An 18,015-nucleotide genomic window follows, 5' to 3' on the forward strand; every position below is an offset into this window, starting at 1 on the left:
GAGCAAATATAATCAGAAACCATTTAGAAAACTCCCCCCAGTAATTAAGAATACAGTCTTTTAAAAAGGGGGAGGGAAAACAAGAGATTCAACCACATCTCATCAAAAAGAACTTTACAGAACTGAAAAAGTCCCCCAAATTAGTCCCAGTCTATCTTATCTGAAAAGCAATTAAATATATTAGAGATGTTTCTGAAACAATAAAGAATCAAAAAGATGCTAGGTCAAATTTTTCCACATTAATTTTCTCATATCATTGCACTGAGGTTTACTTTCCTTGCTCTTTTAGCTAATTTGAATTAAAACAGCAGCAGATATCAGCTATTGAGCACTAATCATATGTCTCACACTCCTAATACCATGAAGTAGACATTACTTATCACCATTTCGTAAGTGGAGAAGTCATAGAGAAGTAAGATGACTTCAAGGTCTCACAGTTCTCTTCTCAAATTAGACACCAAAAGGTTGTAAACCCTAAGTTCAAAATGCATAGTAAAGACTTCAGGTACAATTTTTCAGCAATTAACCAATAAGGAATAAGGAAAAACTCCCTAAAAATTCTCTTAGATGCTCTAAAAGGCATAGCATAGAAATAGGAATCTGAGAGTTTCTTGGTCCATTTTATTCTTCCTTAGTTACATAACTTACTCCACCCAAATATGTATAAACCTATTTTCACTACAGAAATACTGAAGCAAAAAGTAAGAACTTATGAAACACCTAATAATCTGGTATTATTTGAATAAGAGCACCCATACAATGGAAAACATTTTTTTTAATATATACATATACTAGATCCCCAAAGTAGCAGTATTTTAAAGAACCAAAACTGAACCTAACTAATCATCAATTTTAGAACGGAGAAACAATGGAATATTTACAGCAATGACAATCAATGAATTACTATTACCTGCAACAATACAGATCAGTCTCAAATATAATGCTGAGCACTACAGCCAAACAGAAAACAATACATATGAATTCAATTGATATCTACACAAAAAATGACAGCCCATGAATCAGTGTCAAGAGAAAAAAGTGTCTATAGGATAAAGTCATAGGACAACTACAAAGCCTGAACACAACAGTCTTGCGTAAGTCTTATGGTTTCAGTTCTCTCCGTTTCTACAACTTCTGTATACATGCAAAATCAACATAAAAAGTTAGAAAAACTATTAAAATGAAAATTCACTTAAATTAAAGTGGTCAGCAAGGGTTAAAACTAAAATTTCAAGAATGGTTAGAGAAAATATTGGATGAACACTTAAAGTACAATAGAAAGTAAAAATTTGAAGGTAAAAATAAATTGAAACATAAAAATAGGACTCAGATAAAAGGCTAAACACAATATATAAGAAATAAAATCTTGAATAGGTTCAAACATAGGATTAACAGAACTGAGAACAAAAAAGTCAGACAAGAGCAGCCTTTTAAAGGAAAATATCAAAAAAGTTTAAAGACATAAATGAAGAAACAAAACATTCAAAAAGGAAAAAAGGACTGAAATGTTTCTGGGATGCATACAACATCCTCAGATGAGGGGGTCTCCTTCTAAGAACAGGGTCCCTACAAATATAGGACAAAAGGGCAGAATTGAGTAACTTTACTCTCTCATCCTTCAATAAGCTCCAGGAACCTGAATTTCCTAGCAGTCAGTTTCAGATAACTGGACTGTTCATAACAAATTAAGAGCTAGTGGAGAACCAGTAGGTAGAAGCAGTAATTCACCTGACTTTTACAAGCTGTCCAGGAAAAAAAAACACCCAAAGTTCCATTAATATAATGGAAGGATCTCAAAAATATGGTTTCCAGAACCTAGGATTCACAGGGATCATTTGAGGGTACCCAAAACATGAAAATTATTTTCACATTAATACCAAAATGTTGTTAGCCTTTCCACTGGCAGTTATTAAATTTTCCACCACCAAGCACTCACCAGTGAGGAGCACTTTCATTCAGAAAAGTCCCTTTTGAAGCAGTAATAATTCCATTAGATGTCTACCTCAGAGTACACATCTTTTTAACATTCTGCGAGAAGGGAAGCACACATAAATTGTACTTGTGAGAAGCACTGTGCTATTTTACTTATGAGCTACACTAGTCACTTTCTTTCAAAGAAAACCATTTTTTACTTGAAAGAACTGACAGACAAACCATAATTACCTAGGCTTGAGTATTAGATGGACTTTTTCAAAAAATGAATAAAGTGACCCTGTCACTTCAAAGAAAAAAAAGTGACAGTATTTGCTGCCAATGATAAAACCCAAGCTTTCAAAAGAAAATTAGGACTTTCGGAAAACTTGAATCCACCACCTTAAGCCGTACATCTTTCCAATACATGGATACATTTCTGATAGAGCAGTGGTGACACAAATGGAATAGGGAATTAATTAACAGAAATTAGAACCTCTCGATATAATCTAGCATTCCTTATTATTTAAAAGGTCCCAGATGACTTTTGGAGCTGCCTTGGGTGTTCAGTGCTTCTAAGCATTCTCACAGGAAACATCCCCAGAACCATTTATTAAAAGGCAGCTTACTTAATGTCACAAAGCTCCAGTTTAGAAAATAAAATCCAATTTAGGTTATGCCACTCACTAACAAGGTGATCATTAATATCTCTAAATATCAATTTTCTCCATCTGTAAAATGGAGAAAACACTTCCCAAAAGATGACATTCATGAAAATTAAGTAAAATGTTGAACGTGAAAGTCTCGTACAGTTCTTGGCAAGGTTAGACAATGAAATGTGTTAGGAGAGATTAGATGAACTATGGAATCTCAACAGAGGGGATGTATAAAAATAGTGCTTTGAATTATTTGGAGTCCATGCTGTCCTCAGGATCCAGGAGGAGACAGCTAACAGGCAGTTAGATAATATCTAGCATTTTTGGAGAAACAGCTGGGCTTGAGGATAGGAACTATTTCAGAAGCTATGCAATCCTTTTAGACTCCTCACTGTAGGTCACCATCTAAGTCAAAGTCAAAGGTCTATTAGCCACAGCCAAAGTGGACATGACTATTTTATGACAACAACCATTAATATTATTGAATAAACCCTGCTTTGAATCTAGTCATCAAGAAATCTATCATTATCTGGCTTTTAATACAAGTTCCTTCCCTAGATCAGTATCTCAACTATCCTATCCCAAGGTAGTTACATTTCTAACTAGGACTCAAGTTCTGCAGAAAATCAAACCCTAAATTCCTTAGTCAGCTATTGTTTGTAATGATTAACTTATTTCCCATGCATTTAAAATACCTGGGACATACTACCCTTAGGAGAATTGAGCAAAACACTCACTAAAATCATTTTGGTAGACCTAATTCTCTCCATAAAATAAATGGAAGGGCTGCATGAATTAACATTCCTGTTTAGAAGTCTTTGTAACCTTGGTCACAATGGATTAATCCAGTAGCCTCTAGGTTCAGTGATAAGATTTGACTCATAGACCCGGACTGCACCAAGATAAAAGCTGTTTTATCTTGTCACATATTCTATAGCAAAAATACACTTTACTGTCACAAAGGAGAGAGGCTCTATTCCCCCAAAATTGTTTTTGAAGTATTTTATATCCTCCCAAAGTTTATATTGAAAGGCAACATTTTGCTTAATATAGCACCATTTCAAAGGTTCTAACATCAGAGGTCAAATTTATATTTAAATAATTTATATTTATATATATTTTTAAATATAAATTTAATGTATTCATCAGAAATAATGAATTCTATGTTAAAATATCACAAAATATTTCTTTTTTTTTTTTTTAATTTTTTATTTTAATAAACATATAATGTATTTTTATCCCCAGGGGTACAGGTCTGTGAATCATCTGGTTTACACATTTCACAGCACTCATCATAGCCCATACCCTCCCCAATGTCCATTTCCCCACCACCCTCTCCCGTCCCCCTTCCCCCCCGCAACCCTCAGTCTGTTTCTTGAGATTGAGTCTTTTATGGTTTGTCTCCCTCCCAATCCCATCTTTTCATTTTTTTCTTTTCCTACCTCCCCCCAAACCCCCCCACCTTGCATCTCCCCTTCCTCATATCAAAGAGATCATATGATAGTTATATTTCTCCGATTGACTTATTTCGCTAAGCATGATACCCTCTAGTTCCATCCACGTCGTCGCAAATGGCAAGATTTCATGTCTTTTGATGGCTGCATAGTATTCCATTGTGTATATATACCACTTCTTCTTTATCCATTCATCTGTTGATGGACATCTAGGCGCTTTCCACAGTTTGGCTATTGTGGACATTGCTGCTATAAACATTCGGGTGCACGTGCCCCTTCGGAGCACCACGTTTGTATCTTTAGGATATATACCCAGTAGTGCAATTGCTGGGTCGTAGGGTAGCTCTATTTTCAGTTTTTTGAGGAACCTCCACACTGTTTTCCAGAGTGGTTGCACCAGCTTGCATTCCCACCAACAGTGTAGGAGGGTTCCCCTCTCTCCGCATCCTCGCCAGCATCTGTCATTTCTTGACTTGTTAATTTTAGCCATTCTGACTGGTGTGAGGTGGTATCTCATTGTGGTTTTGATTTGTATTTCCCTGATGCCGAGTGATGTGGAGCATTTTTTCATGTGTCTGTTGGCCATCTGGATGTCTTCCTTGCAGAAATGTCTGTTCATGTCCTCTGCCCATTTCTTGACTGGATTATTTGTTCTTTGGGTATTGAGTTTGATAAGCTCTTTATAGATTTTGGATACTAGCCCTTTCTCTGATATGTCGTTTGCAAATATCTTCTCCCATTCTGTCAGTTGTCTTTTGGTTTTGTTTACTGTTTCCTTTGCTGTGCAAAAGCTTTTAATCTTGATGAAATCCCAATAGTTCATTTTTGCCCTTGCTTCTGTTGCCTTTGGCGATGTTCCTAGGAAGAAGTTGCTGCGGTTGAGGTCAAAGAGGTTGCTGCCTGCATTCTCCTCAAGGATTTTGATAGGTTCCTTTCGCACATTGAGGTCCTTCATCCACTTTGAGTCTATTTTCGTGTGTGGTGTAAGGAAATAGTCCAATTTCATTTTTCTGCATGTGGCTGTCCAATTTTCCCAGCACCATTTGTTGAAGAGGCTGTCTTTTTTCCATTGGATATTCTTTCCTGCTTTGTCGAAGATTAGTTGACCATAGAGTTGAGGGTCTATTTCTGGGCTCTCTATTCTGTTCCATTGATCTATATGTCTGTTTTTGTGCCAGTACCATCCTGTCTTGATGATGACAGCTTTGTAATAGAGCTTGAAGTCTGGAATTGTGATGCCACCGACTTTGGCTTTCTTTTTCAATATTCCTTTGGCTATTCGAGGTCTTTTCTGGTTCCATATAAATTTTAGGATTATTTGTTCTATTTCTTTAAAAAAAATGGATGGGATTTTGATAGGGATTGCATTAAATGTGTAGATTGCTTTAGGTAGCATAGACATTTTCACAATATTTGTTCTTCCAATCCATGAGCATGGAATATTTTTCCATTTCTTTGTGTCTTCCTCAATTTCTTTCATGAGGACTTTATAGTTTTCTGAGTATAGATTCTTTGCCTCTTTGGTTAGATTTATTCCTAGGTATCTTATGGTTTTGGGTACGATTGTAAATGGGACTGACTCCTCAATTTCTCTTTCTTCTGTCTTGTTGTTAGTGTAAAGAAATGCGACTGATTTCTGTGCATTGACTTTATATCCTGACACTTTACTGAATTCCTGTATAAGTTCTAGCAGTTTTGGAGTGGAACCTTTTGGGTTTTCCACATATAGTATCATATCATCTGCAAAGAGTGATAGTTTGACTTCTTCTTTGCCGATTTGGATGCCTTTAATTTCTTTTTGTTGTCTGATTGCTGAGGCTAGGACTTCTAGTACTATATTGAACAGCAGTGGTGATAACGGACATCCCTGCCGTGTTCCTGACCTTAGCGGAAAAGCTTTCAGTTTTTCTCCATTGAGAATGATATTTGCGGTGGGTTTTTCATAGATGGCTTTGATAATATTGAGGTATGTGCCTTCTATCCCTACACTTTGAAGAGTTTTAATCAGGAAGGGATGCTGCACTTTGTCAAACGCTTTTTCAGCATCTATTGAGAGTATCATATGGTTCTTACTCTTTCTTTTATTAATGTATTGTATCACATTGATGGATTTGCGGATGTTGAACCAACCTTGCAGCCCTGGAATAAATCCCACTTGGTCGTGGTGAATAATCCTTTTAATGTACTGTTGGATCCTATTGGCCAGTATTTTGGTGAGAATTTTCGCATCTGTGTTCATCAAGGATATTGGTCTGTAATTCTCTTTTTTGGTGGGATCCTTGTCTGGTTTTGGGATCAAGGTGATGCTGGCCTCATAGAATGAGTTTGGAAGTTTTCCTTCCATTTCTATTTTTTGGAACAGTTTCAGGAGGATAGGAATTAATTCTTCTTTAAATGTTTGGTAGAATTCCCCTGGGAAGCCATCTGGTCCTGGACTTTTGTTTGTTTGGAGATTTTTGATGACTGTTTCAATCTCCTTACTGGTTATGGGTCTGTTCAGGTTATCTATTTCTTCCTGGTTCAGTTGTGGTAGTTTATACATCTCACAAAATATTTCTAAAATACACATCAAAGGGACAGAATTTCATGGGTCTTTAGATTTCAGATTAGGAGAAAAGGCAAAGGTAGAGCCAAAGCAGCTAAATTAAAATCCAATGAAACCCTTGAAAAAATTATCCCATCAAAAGAAGCTTCTATAAGCTGGTATTTTTCAGTTTCCAATTTAGTGTCCTACTAAAATCTTATTCAACATCTTGATTAGTTGATGAAAAAATGACATCCCTTCACTTACACATTTTTTTAAAGATTTTATTTATTTATTTCAGAGACAGTGAGTAAGAGAGCGCACACAAAGGGGGTGGGGCAGACCGAGGGAGAGGGAGAAGCAGGCTCCCCACTGAGCAGGGAACCAGATGCAGGGCTGGATCCCAGGACCCTAAGATCACAGCCTGAGCCAAAGGCAGATGCAACTGACTGAGTCATCCAGGTGCCCCAGCACTTAAACACTTTTTTAAAGACTTATTTTTATTTTAAGGAGAGAGAGAATGCACATACACGCAGGGGAGGGGGGCAAAGAAAGAGAGAGAGAATCCAAGCAGATTCCCTGCTGAGTGCACACCTGACATGACTGAAACTCAGGACCCTGAAATCATGATGTGAGCTGAAATCAAGAATCTGATGCTTAACCAACTGAGCCACCCAGAAGCCCCCACACTTACACACTTTTATAAAAACACAAGTCTTATGCAAATTCAAAGAGAAAATCTGGGAAACACTTAGGTGCTTTTTATAAAGCTTTTATAATTGAACATTCAGGAAGGAAGGGAGAGGGAAGGCCCAATCAACCAGAATCCCTTAAACTGGCTCTGTATAGTACAATAAAGTTGATGTTACAAACTCCCTGGGGTACACTTTACTCGTGTCAATACTTAGAAAGAATGTCTAGAAAACCGAGATTTTTAAAATCAAGAGCACAAATAGGAAACTGGTATTGTTAACAAAGGAAGACACTTGAGATTTAAAGTAACCTGACTGAAACTCCAAAAAGACATATTACAAGTGAGCCTAAATGAAGCAACATAGGTTCAAAGTTTCCAGATTATGAGAATGAATGCTGTATTTCTTACTCCTGGCATTGAAATAATAATCACAAGTGTGATATCAAAATTAAATGTTTATACACAGCTTAATTCTACATCTTGGTTAGCAGCCCAGATAGGAAATGAAACTGAAATACTTACTGTAGTAACCATATAACACAGTGTCCTCGATCTGTCTGCTGACGTTAGCATTGGCCCAGTCCTAGGATAAAAAGGAAACAATAGAAATATTAATGAAACATCCATTTGTTTAGCAATTATGATTAAGTTTAAATCAAATTAAATTAAATTAATTTTAAAAATATGACTGAATGTCACTTATAAGTGTATCATCAACTCAACCAAGTACGATCTATGCCTTAGATCGTACAATAATTGAGAAAACAGATAAATAAGCACACAAATTTCAATAGGTAAATGCTGGGATAAGATGACAATATAGTTCTACAGAAACTCATAAGCAGGAGGCATCTAACTTGGCCTGAAGATCAGGGATGGCTTCCCAAAATGACTCTAAAGTGAATAAAGAAGGAAGAAAGGTCGTCCTCAGAGAAAAAACAGTAGGAAGGATGAAAGAGAGAAGAAACACATAGGAAAGTATGAAAAAAACTGCAAGCAGTTAAATATAGATTCATTAGAGCTGTTAGAAAGGTAAGAAAAAGCTGGTGGAACAAGGGAGAGAAGGACACAGGTTTAAGGGACTCATGGGTCATGCCAAGTATTTTGGACTTTGTCCTAAGGGCAACAGAAAATAGTGATGAATTTCTATACAGAGAGCAAAATATGATTTGTATTCTAGAAAGAAAATATTTGAGCACAACATATTTTTTAAAAATACGTAAAAGAACAGTCAATCTAAACTTCTTTGCATTCATCCCACACAAGTATTCTTTAAATTAGTAATTTAATAGAAAATATAATTCAAATTAATCTTGTCAAATAGAAAAAATATCTGTACACTAATGAATCAGAACTCAGGTTATAATGGCAAGTCTTTTTGTCAAATGTCCTAAACTTTATGCATATGAAAAATTAAACCTGGAGAGTCTAAGTGACTACTGCTATTAAGTATTAGTATCCAGGTCATCTCTTTCCTATAAACACTTTAAGAGCTCAAGTCGGTATCAACATCTCACTACACTGGCACTTAAGGAAGTGCTTTTACAATATAATATAATATAATATAATATAATATAATATATATATTATATATTATATATAATATAATTTCAATCTCCTAAAATAACTGGTTTTTTCTTTTTTTTTCACCTGTAAAAAACTAAGCAAGGAACATCTATGAATTTCTTACTGACAAATTCCTAAAAGAACAAAAATGTGGAAAATCCAAATTTAGCACTACAAAAGCAAAATCTTGACAGAGAAAGTACAATAAAAATAGTATTTTTCCTATAGCAATAAAGATTATAAAAAACTTAATAGGCTAAATAAAAACTTTATGTTAACTATTTAAAGAAAACTAAATTATAGAATATTAAAAAAAACTAAATAAATGGGAAGTCACATGTTTCTACATGAAAAGACTGTAAGTAACAAATCCCTCCAAATTAATCTATAAAAACTATATATACTGTCAATCCAAATCCCAATATACTAAGAGGCAGAGTATTTTGACACGCTAATCACCAAAATCATCTGCAGAACATATAGGCAAGAGCTAGGAAATTTTTTGTAAAGGACCAACTATGAGGAATTTACCCCATTACTAGATTTTATTAATAAAATATGAAAATCTATTATTATAGTAACCTTTCATTTACCCAAGTGGCAAAATTTAAAACATGTTATTAGTGGCAAATGTAGAGGGAAAGTCAACACCTACACAGCAAGAAAAATTGTCTATGATCTAGACATTCTAGATCCTAAATCCTAAATCCTAAAAAGAGTCACACAAATCAGGACAGATAGCAGTATACAGATAAGTTTTAAAGACAAATAGTACCATCTAATGAATGACCTTAAGAGCTCTTACTGGGTTGCATGACAAGCTACCAAAATGGGGCCTCCCCTTCCCATACAATAGGAGGAGCTCACCCCATCTCTATTTCTCGCAGGACTAAAGGGGCCCAAAGTCTCTAGGTGCTCAGCAACTGGAATGTCCAAGCACCTCATGAACCCTTGTATCCAAGTTCACACCACCTGGCACCCAAGTCCATACTGTTTACCTATCTGTAAGGCCATTCTCCTTGCCGTGTAAGAAGGGAGAACCAAAGAAGGTAGAGGTACCTCTGCTGAAGCACCTGTACTTTGGGGAAGCTCACCTTACTGCAGAACATCACAGATCATCAAGGATTTAAGAACCTGTGCATTTGCTGACCCTAATCCTCATAAATTCCAGCCTATACCAAATAATGTTTATTGTACCCTTTGTTCCTGACCCAACAATATTCAGTGCAGCGTTTTTTTAAAAAGAAATTAAGAAACAGTAATAACTAGAAACAATCTAAATGTCTGAGGAGAAACTGTATAGACATTAAAAACAATGAAATCTGTATAAACTGGTATATGTAGATATCCATGAAGTACTTTTGAGTGGGGAGGGGGGGAGCCACAGAATAAACTACAACTAAGAGTTTCAACACATGCAATTTTTGCCTAAAAAATATAACATTCATACATATACCCATACAAATACCAAAAAAAAAAAAAAAAAAAAAGGAACAGTGCTTTTACCACATGGAAATGGCAAAACACTAGAGATGTTTCTGTGCAATAATTGGAAATTTTTTCATCAATGATTCAAGTATCCAAAGAGATATGTACATAATCAAAACTTCAGTTCCTAACAGTTTCTTTAGTTACTATACATGCACAAAACGGAATTTTAAAAAGATTTTTGAGAGGCGCCTGGGTGGCTCTGTCGTTAAGTGTCTGTCAGGTCATGATCCTGGGGTGCTGGGGATCAAGCCCTGCGTCAGGCTGACCGCTCAGGGGGGAACCTGCTTCTCCCCCTCCCTCTGCCTGCTGCTCCCCCTACTTGTGCTCACTGTCTCTCTGTCAAAAAAAAAAAAAAAAAATTTGAATCTTAACAATTTTTTGAAACAGAGAATAATTCACCTATTCCTGCACAAGCTACTTTCCAATTTCCAAAATAATCCCAAAAGGTATTAACGTACCCATTGAGAATTACTTCAAGTTAAACTTTAAAATTAAGCAAGACCCCAACCTCAGAAAAAAGTTAAAAGAAGAAAGAATGTAGGTTATTTAAAGCCGAAGATTCACTGACACTTAGAACCTTTTACCCCGCAAGGTTCTTTTTTGTTAAACCAAATCTTACAGTAATAAGAAAATATTAACATTACTATTTTAAGCCTAAAAATATGCGTAAAATATACAACATCATTCAAGTACTATTAGTGCATTTGGCTTTTATACCCTGTCTTGCCTCCAAGGTACATACTGTCAAAAGAGCTTAGTTTATGAAATCTTCCTCCTTTTACATTTTGAGAACCACTATGCCCTTGATACATTTTCTAGACCACGGCCTCCCAAAGTAGAGACCAAAAGAAACTAGAGTGATTTAAGACCCAAAGGGTTGGAAGAAAAAGAATACTAGAGAATATTAAAGAATATTTCAGATGAAAGGGAAAGAAAAATTCCACAGAACACAGACGCAGTGGGTCATGTACGTAAAATTTCCTTTCCTATTCTTCAAGATGACTTTTAGAAATGTTCAGCCCAACCCAAAAGTATACAACTCTCCTCAATTTCACCTGATATTCTCACCTTAGACCAGTGGCTTTCACTCAGGGGTGACTTTGTCCCCCAGAGGGATTTGGCAATGGAGCCCCAGGAGGTCAGGAGAGTGTTGGTGTACTAGCGGCATCTTGTGGGTAGAAGCAAAGATCTGCTGTCTATGATGCCCAGGACAAAATCCACAACAAAGATGAACCAGCACAAAATGTCAATGTCTAAGAAACAGTGACTTTAAGGTCCCTAAAATAATCTGGAGCCAAAAGACAGGAACTTACTACCAAACCTAAAACCTACTTCCATCTGTATTCAAATGTCAGTCCTTCCTTCTGCCAAGTACCTATACTCCTATTTATAGTCACTCCTTTCACATTAAGACCTCCACCCTTTTGCTTTCTCAAAAACACTGTACCTGCAATAGTATCTTCTCTTCCCTCTAAAAATTTCTCCTACTCCACTGAATCCTTAAGTAAACAAACCCTAGTAACTTTCACTAAACACAGGGATATACACACAACCACCTCAAGTAAAAATACCCACCTTGACCCCACTTCTTACTCCCTTAGAAAACAGAAGTTCTTGAAAAGTTTTCAGCATTCCCTATCACTCTGTCCACAGTTAACCCACTCCAACCCTAATGCTCCACTGAAATTATTTTCTTGTTCTTTGGTCACCACTGACCAAAACCAGCAGTCACTTCTCTACCCCTCTCACTACACCTCTCAACTCCACTTCCAACTCCCTACTTGACACCTCCACTTGAATATTTAGGATAGGCACTCTGAAGGTAATTTGTCCAAAATACAGCTCTTTTAACATGACTTAAAAATCGTGAACAATTTGGCTCCCGTCTTCCTCTTGATCTTAGCTGGTACCAAAATGCAACCTCCAACACTACACTTCAGCCAAATAGGCCAAACTCACCTCTGTCTAAAAGCTTCTGTGTTTGCTGCTCCCTCTCCCTTTCACCTCTGGACCTTCACCAGACTGGTTCTTCCTCATCCAGGTCTGATCTCAAGTAAGCTGTTTCAGCAATTTGGCCTTCCCGTGCCCCATCTGAATTACCCACAACTTAGACTTCCATAGCAATCTATTACATCTCCTCATAAAACGTACTGCTCTGAAGTCAGCTTGTTTTATTTGTTTACTGTTGGCCTGATCTCACAGAATGTAAGCTCCATGAAAACAGCAACCTCATTTATTAATCTCCTGCACCCATGGGTGTCAGGTACATTCTACATGCTTAATAGATATTAAGCAAATAAACGTATTTAAGCTGCAGTGAAGAATACAAAGTTCTAAGACACAGTTTGAGAGTACAAATGAGGCAATACTGGAGAGTTAAACCCAGACATCCAACACCAACAGGCCATGAAGAGAGATTAATCATTGGAGGAGGGGATTTAGATATGAACATTTTAGGTGTCAAAACACAAAATGTTTCAATGCCATACCTTAACTACAAATTTTTTTTTAAATGTTTACACATTGTATAAAATAAAAAATACTTATTCATGATAATGTCAATTTTTATTTTTTTTTGCGACTGGTACATTTTGTGTTATATCGTTATCCAAAGTTATTGGTCAACTATATAAGACACTGTAACAAAACACTTACAGCTATTCTTTAAGGTTTTTTTTGTTTTGTTTTGTAAAAGAACTAGAAACAAATTATCTGGCTAAAATTATTCATAGTACCATGTGTAGAGAAAAAAAAATGGAAAACAACTCATGCATTATTACAATATACCCCTGCCATAAGGAGGCAGAGAAAGCAAGGAAGGGAACTAAGACAAAATAGAAAAGTATTGTTTACTACCTGGTTATAGGAAAGCTTGAGCACCCTCCATTCACAATCACTGACATCTGCAATTTCCAAATAATTATATCTTATAAACAAGCCTACAATCCTTTAAAGACTTCAAAATACTGGAGGTAAAAATGGATAAAATGAATACATATATTCATTTAGGAGTAAGAAATGCACATCACAAAAATTAAGATAAAATGTAATTCATTATAGAAAACAGCTATCAACTTATACATTTCTCCTAAGTAATAAGGAAGGATAGGATAGGTTAAAGCTATTATGGCATACTTTTACTCTAATATGGCTAAGTTTACAATTGTGGTATGAAGTCTGAAGAACTAATTCTTAAATATTTGTATTTGTCTTTCTTTCACTAAGCACCTCAAGAAATGTCATCATTAACTCTTTGGAGAAAATACTTTCTACAAATTATTAGTCTATTCAGTTCTACTTTTAAGTATTAACAAACACGCCCTTCAAATGAAAACTCATGAATTTCACTAGTCCCCCAGCCTCCCACCTAAAAAAACAAAGAGAAAGAAAGGGAAGAAATGTTTTAAGATGCCAAGAAAAAAAGCATCAAAGTACTGGGGGGCAAAAACTGATATATTATCTCAGCTCTAAAGTAACTAAAAATAAAACAAAATAGAGATAAGTAAATGCAAAGCAGAAAAAAAAGAGAACATAAAATTAATAAATAATCTGATAATCAAAAAAAGAAGTCTGTAATAAGTGGAGGAAAAAAACTAACATTTTTCTCTTATAATTACTGGTACCACATTTACATTAAGCAAATATAAAATAAGCACATTAACTACAGTTATACATTTTCTTCTCTTAGGAAACATTTAATAAAACAAGTGCCCTAATTTTTTACAGGTTAATAGTTTTGCTTTCGTAGTGGGTGAATTCTCAAACTCTTGCTCAAACAAGTAGACTGCATCTCACAAACTAAAAAACAAAAATTAGTACCCAGTGACTATTAATTTAAGCATAGTCCCAAACAACTACATAATCTAAGAGAAAGTTCAAAATTTCATGAAAATACTTAGAAATTTCAAGAAAACATATTCCCCTACAAAATCTAAACAAACCAAATATTATAAATTCAAAACTAAGAAATCTCCTATTCAATCAATAATTATATAAGGGATAATACAACTTCTATATCAGATCTATCTATCTCTGTACTTTATAGTACCCACTGAGAACATATATATATAATCTAATGAACAAAGAGCTCTGAAGCCAGATTGCAGAGTTTCAAATCTTGGCTACAGCACCTACTGGCTGTATGACCTTAAACAGGTTACTTTACCTCTCCAGACTTTGGTTTCTTGTCCATAAAAACATGGATAATAGTATACCTCACAGGGTTGTTTGGGAGGTTAAAGAGTGGTAATATATTATTAACCATTGAGAACAGGATCTGACACAGTAAATATTCAACAGATGTTAATTATTATCTTCATATAGCACTTGGCACATGCTAAGTGCTCAATTAATACTTGCTAAATAAATGAGTTGACTGGGGTGCCTGGGTGGCTAAATTGGGTAAGCACCTGACTTGGGCTCAGGTCATGATCTCAGGATCCTGGGATTGAGCCTGGCATTTCAGGCTGTGTGTTCAGTGGGTCAGTTTGTTCACTCCCCTTTCCCTCTGTCCCCCCACTGCTCATGCTCCCAGAAAGTGAAGGTGTGTGCACTCTCTCTCTAATAAATAAAATCTTTTAAAAATAAATAAATAAATAAATAAGTAACCTACAGTTAATAACTAGTTTTCACAGCAATCATAATATATCTAAACCTAACTACAAAAATGTTTTCAAATTTTTTAAGTCCAGGGGCATCTGGGTGGCTCAGTGGGTTAAAGCCTCTGCCTTCAGCTCAGGTCATGATGCCAGGGTCCTGGGATCAAGCCCCGCATCGGGCTCCCTACTCAGCTGGGAGCCTGCTTCCCCCTCTCTCCCTCTCTCTGCCTACCTCTCTGCCTACTTGTGATCTCTGCCAGATAAATAAATAAAATCTTAAAAAAAAAATTATTTAAGTCCAACTGGCTCAATTCAGGAACTTATTTTAGAAGCATGCAACACTGAGCCATCTGAAATAATATTTCATTCAAGTATTTAAGCATCTACTCTGTGCTAAACACCTGGGATATATCAATAAATAAGACACAGTTCCTCCATCAAGAAACTTAAGCTGTTGGGCGCCTGGGTGGCCCAGTTAGTTAAGCAACTGCCTTCAGCTCAGGTCATGATCCCGGAGCACCCAGATCGAGTCCCGCATTAGGCTCCCTGCTTCATGGGGAGTCTGCTTCTGCCTCTGACATTCTCCTCTCTCATGCTCTCTCTCACTGTCTCTCTCAAATAAATAAATAAAATCTTATTTAAAAAAAGCAACTTAAGCTATTAAGAAACTTAAAAATGGCTGCTGGGAAGATGGTGGAGTAGGAGGACCCTGCACTCACCTCTTGCCACATAGCCATCTAGAGAACACCCACATGAGCGTAAATAACCCAGAAAGTAACCGGAAAACTGGTAGAACAGACTCTCTGCAGCCTGACATAGACAAGAGGCCACAGTGAAGCAGATCCACCCCCTCTGATAGCTCTTGGCAAGATCTCCTCAAAGCAGTGCCACAAGCTTAGCAGTGTGTGCACAGTCCAGACAACGGTCGGCACCACCCCAAAGTGAGTCCTGCTCCAGGGAGAGGGGAGGATAACCACACACCAGTCTGACTATCAGCCCAACAGTGGGCTGGGGGCAGGCAGCTGGTCTAACTGCAGGCCCCGCCCACCAACAAAAGCTTCCCTGGGGTGGGAGGGGGGGGGTGGGGGGAAGACAACACAGGGAAAGTGCCTGCAGTTTGGTGCTACTTCATCTATGGTAAATGCCTGGTCTTACTCAATTCAAGCCCAAGGCAGCCCCAGACTGGACCACTAACACAACAGGCACCAGACTCTGCCCACAATAGGCAGAGCCATTGCAGGCTGAACTGAAGGCAAACACAGCTCCACCACAACAGTAGGACATCCCTGTACACACATCAGAGATACCCCTGAAGTACCATTTTCTGGTGAAAAGGAGACATTACGCTGCAGAACCTCTTCTTCATGAAGCCACTACTCTCAAGTGCGGGAGACGTAGCTAACTTTCCCAAAACACAGAAACAGAGACAGCAATAGACAAAATGAGAAGACAGAGGAATGTGTCCCAAATTAAAGAGTGGAACAAAATAAGAGCAAGAGACCTAAGTGAAATGGAGATGAGTAATATGTCTGATAGTGAATTTAAAGTAATGCTCATAAAGATACTCGCTAGAATTGAGAAAGGTGTGCAGAACCTCCATAAGATCCTCTACTAAGAGACAGCAGACGTAAAAAAGAACCAATAAGAGTTATGGGACTCACTAAATGGAAATAAAAATAGACCACCTGGAATAAATAGCAAACAAGAGGAAGTAGAAGAACAGCAACCACCTGGAGGACAATAGAATAATGGAAAGTAATCAAGCTAAGCAGATGGGAAGGGGGAAAAAAATACACAAAATGAGAATAGACCCAGGGAACTCAGCAACACTGTCAAGCATTAACAGTTGCAAGATAGGGATCCCAGAAGGTGAAAAGCAAGAAAAGGGGGCAGAAGATTTTGTGAAGAAATAACAGCTGAAAACTTTCTGAATCTGGGGAAGGAAAGAGAAATCCAGATCTGGGAAGTCCCCAACAAAACCAACCCAAAGAGTTCTGCACCAAGACACAAAGTAAGTAAGATGGCTAAAAGTAGTGACAAAGAGAATTTTCAAAACAGCAAGAGAAAGGAAAGCAGTGACATACAAGGGAAACCCCATATGGCTATCAGTGGGTTTTTCTGCAGAAACTCTGCAGGCCAAAAGGAAGCAGCATGATAAATTCCAAGTTCTAAAAGGTAAAAATCTACAGCCAAGAATACTCTATCCAGGAAGGCTTTCATTTAGAATAGAAGGAGAGAGTTTCCCAGACAAACAAAAGTAAAGCAAAACGAGCCTCGTCTCTGTCATACACAATGCCATCAGCCTGTGGTTCCCAAATTCACAGTCCAGCCGCCCTCCTGCCCAAGTCAGCATGCACGGCCTGCCACCTGATCAATGCCAAGTCAGCATACCTTCACCTCACATTGCCAAGCACTCAAACTGGCACTCTTCCCCTCAGATTTCAGTCCCTGTGCTCAAGTCTGTGCACAAAAGAGGGCATAATTATAACAGCAGAATGAAGCAACCCAAAACAGTGGCACTACTTATGTGGAATGTATGATGGATAAAAGGAGTGTGCTAGGCTGAGAACATCTGCAACAAGCACATCAAAGAACAATACACATGGTATGACTTTGGTTAGTAAAAGAAACAAGCCTGGGAAAAATAAAACAAGATGAAATCAGAGAGGGAGATAAACCATAAGAGACTCTTAAGCATAGGAAACAAACTGAGGGCTGTTGGAGAGGAGGGGGGTAGACAGATGGGGTAGCTGGGTGATGGGCATTAAGAAGGGCACATGATATAAGGAGCACTGGGTGCTCTATGCAAGTGATGAAATCACTGAACTCTATCTCTGAAACTAATGCACTATATGTTAATTGAATTTAAATAAAAAAAGGAAACCCCCCCAAAAAAGAAACTTAAAAATATGTTAATTGAAAGGGAACACAGAAACCTTCCAGTTCAACATCATTTTAAAAATGAAAAACCTGAAGTCCAGAAAACTTAACTAATTTAGCCAAAGATGCAGCCTAGATAGTAAAGAGTCAAGACGAGAAGTCACATCTTATAACTCCCAGCTAGCTAAGTGGTCTTTTCTGCATAGCATACTGACTCAAAGTACTCAATATGAAACAGATT

At 37.1% G+C, this 18,015-nt stretch overlaps 1 protein-coding gene across 2 annotated transcripts in view; it reads right to left on the reverse strand.

Annotated features, from left to right (window-relative positions):
- LMBRD1 (LMBR1 domain containing 1) overlaps positions 1-18,015 on the reverse strand; it is a 138,356-nt gene that overhangs the window by 112,867 nt on the left and 7,474 nt on the right. Inside the window, exon 3 of one of the 2 annotated variants that reach the window (XM_080805171.1) lies at positions 7,762-7,822. In XM_080805171.1, the coding sequence (XP_080661297.1) occupies positions 7,762-7,822 (61 nt within the window). Of the gene's footprint in view, positions 1-1,936; positions 1,971-7,761; positions 7,823-18,015 lie in introns of those variants that run through there. The other variant, XM_080805172.1, reaches the window with a different exon arrangement.

The sequence above is a fragment of the Martes martes genome (genome assembly GCF_963455335.1).
Source record: "Martes martes genome assembly, chromosome: 6".
Taxonomy (NCBI): Eukaryota; Metazoa; Chordata; class Mammalia; order Carnivora; family Mustelidae; genus Martes; species Martes martes.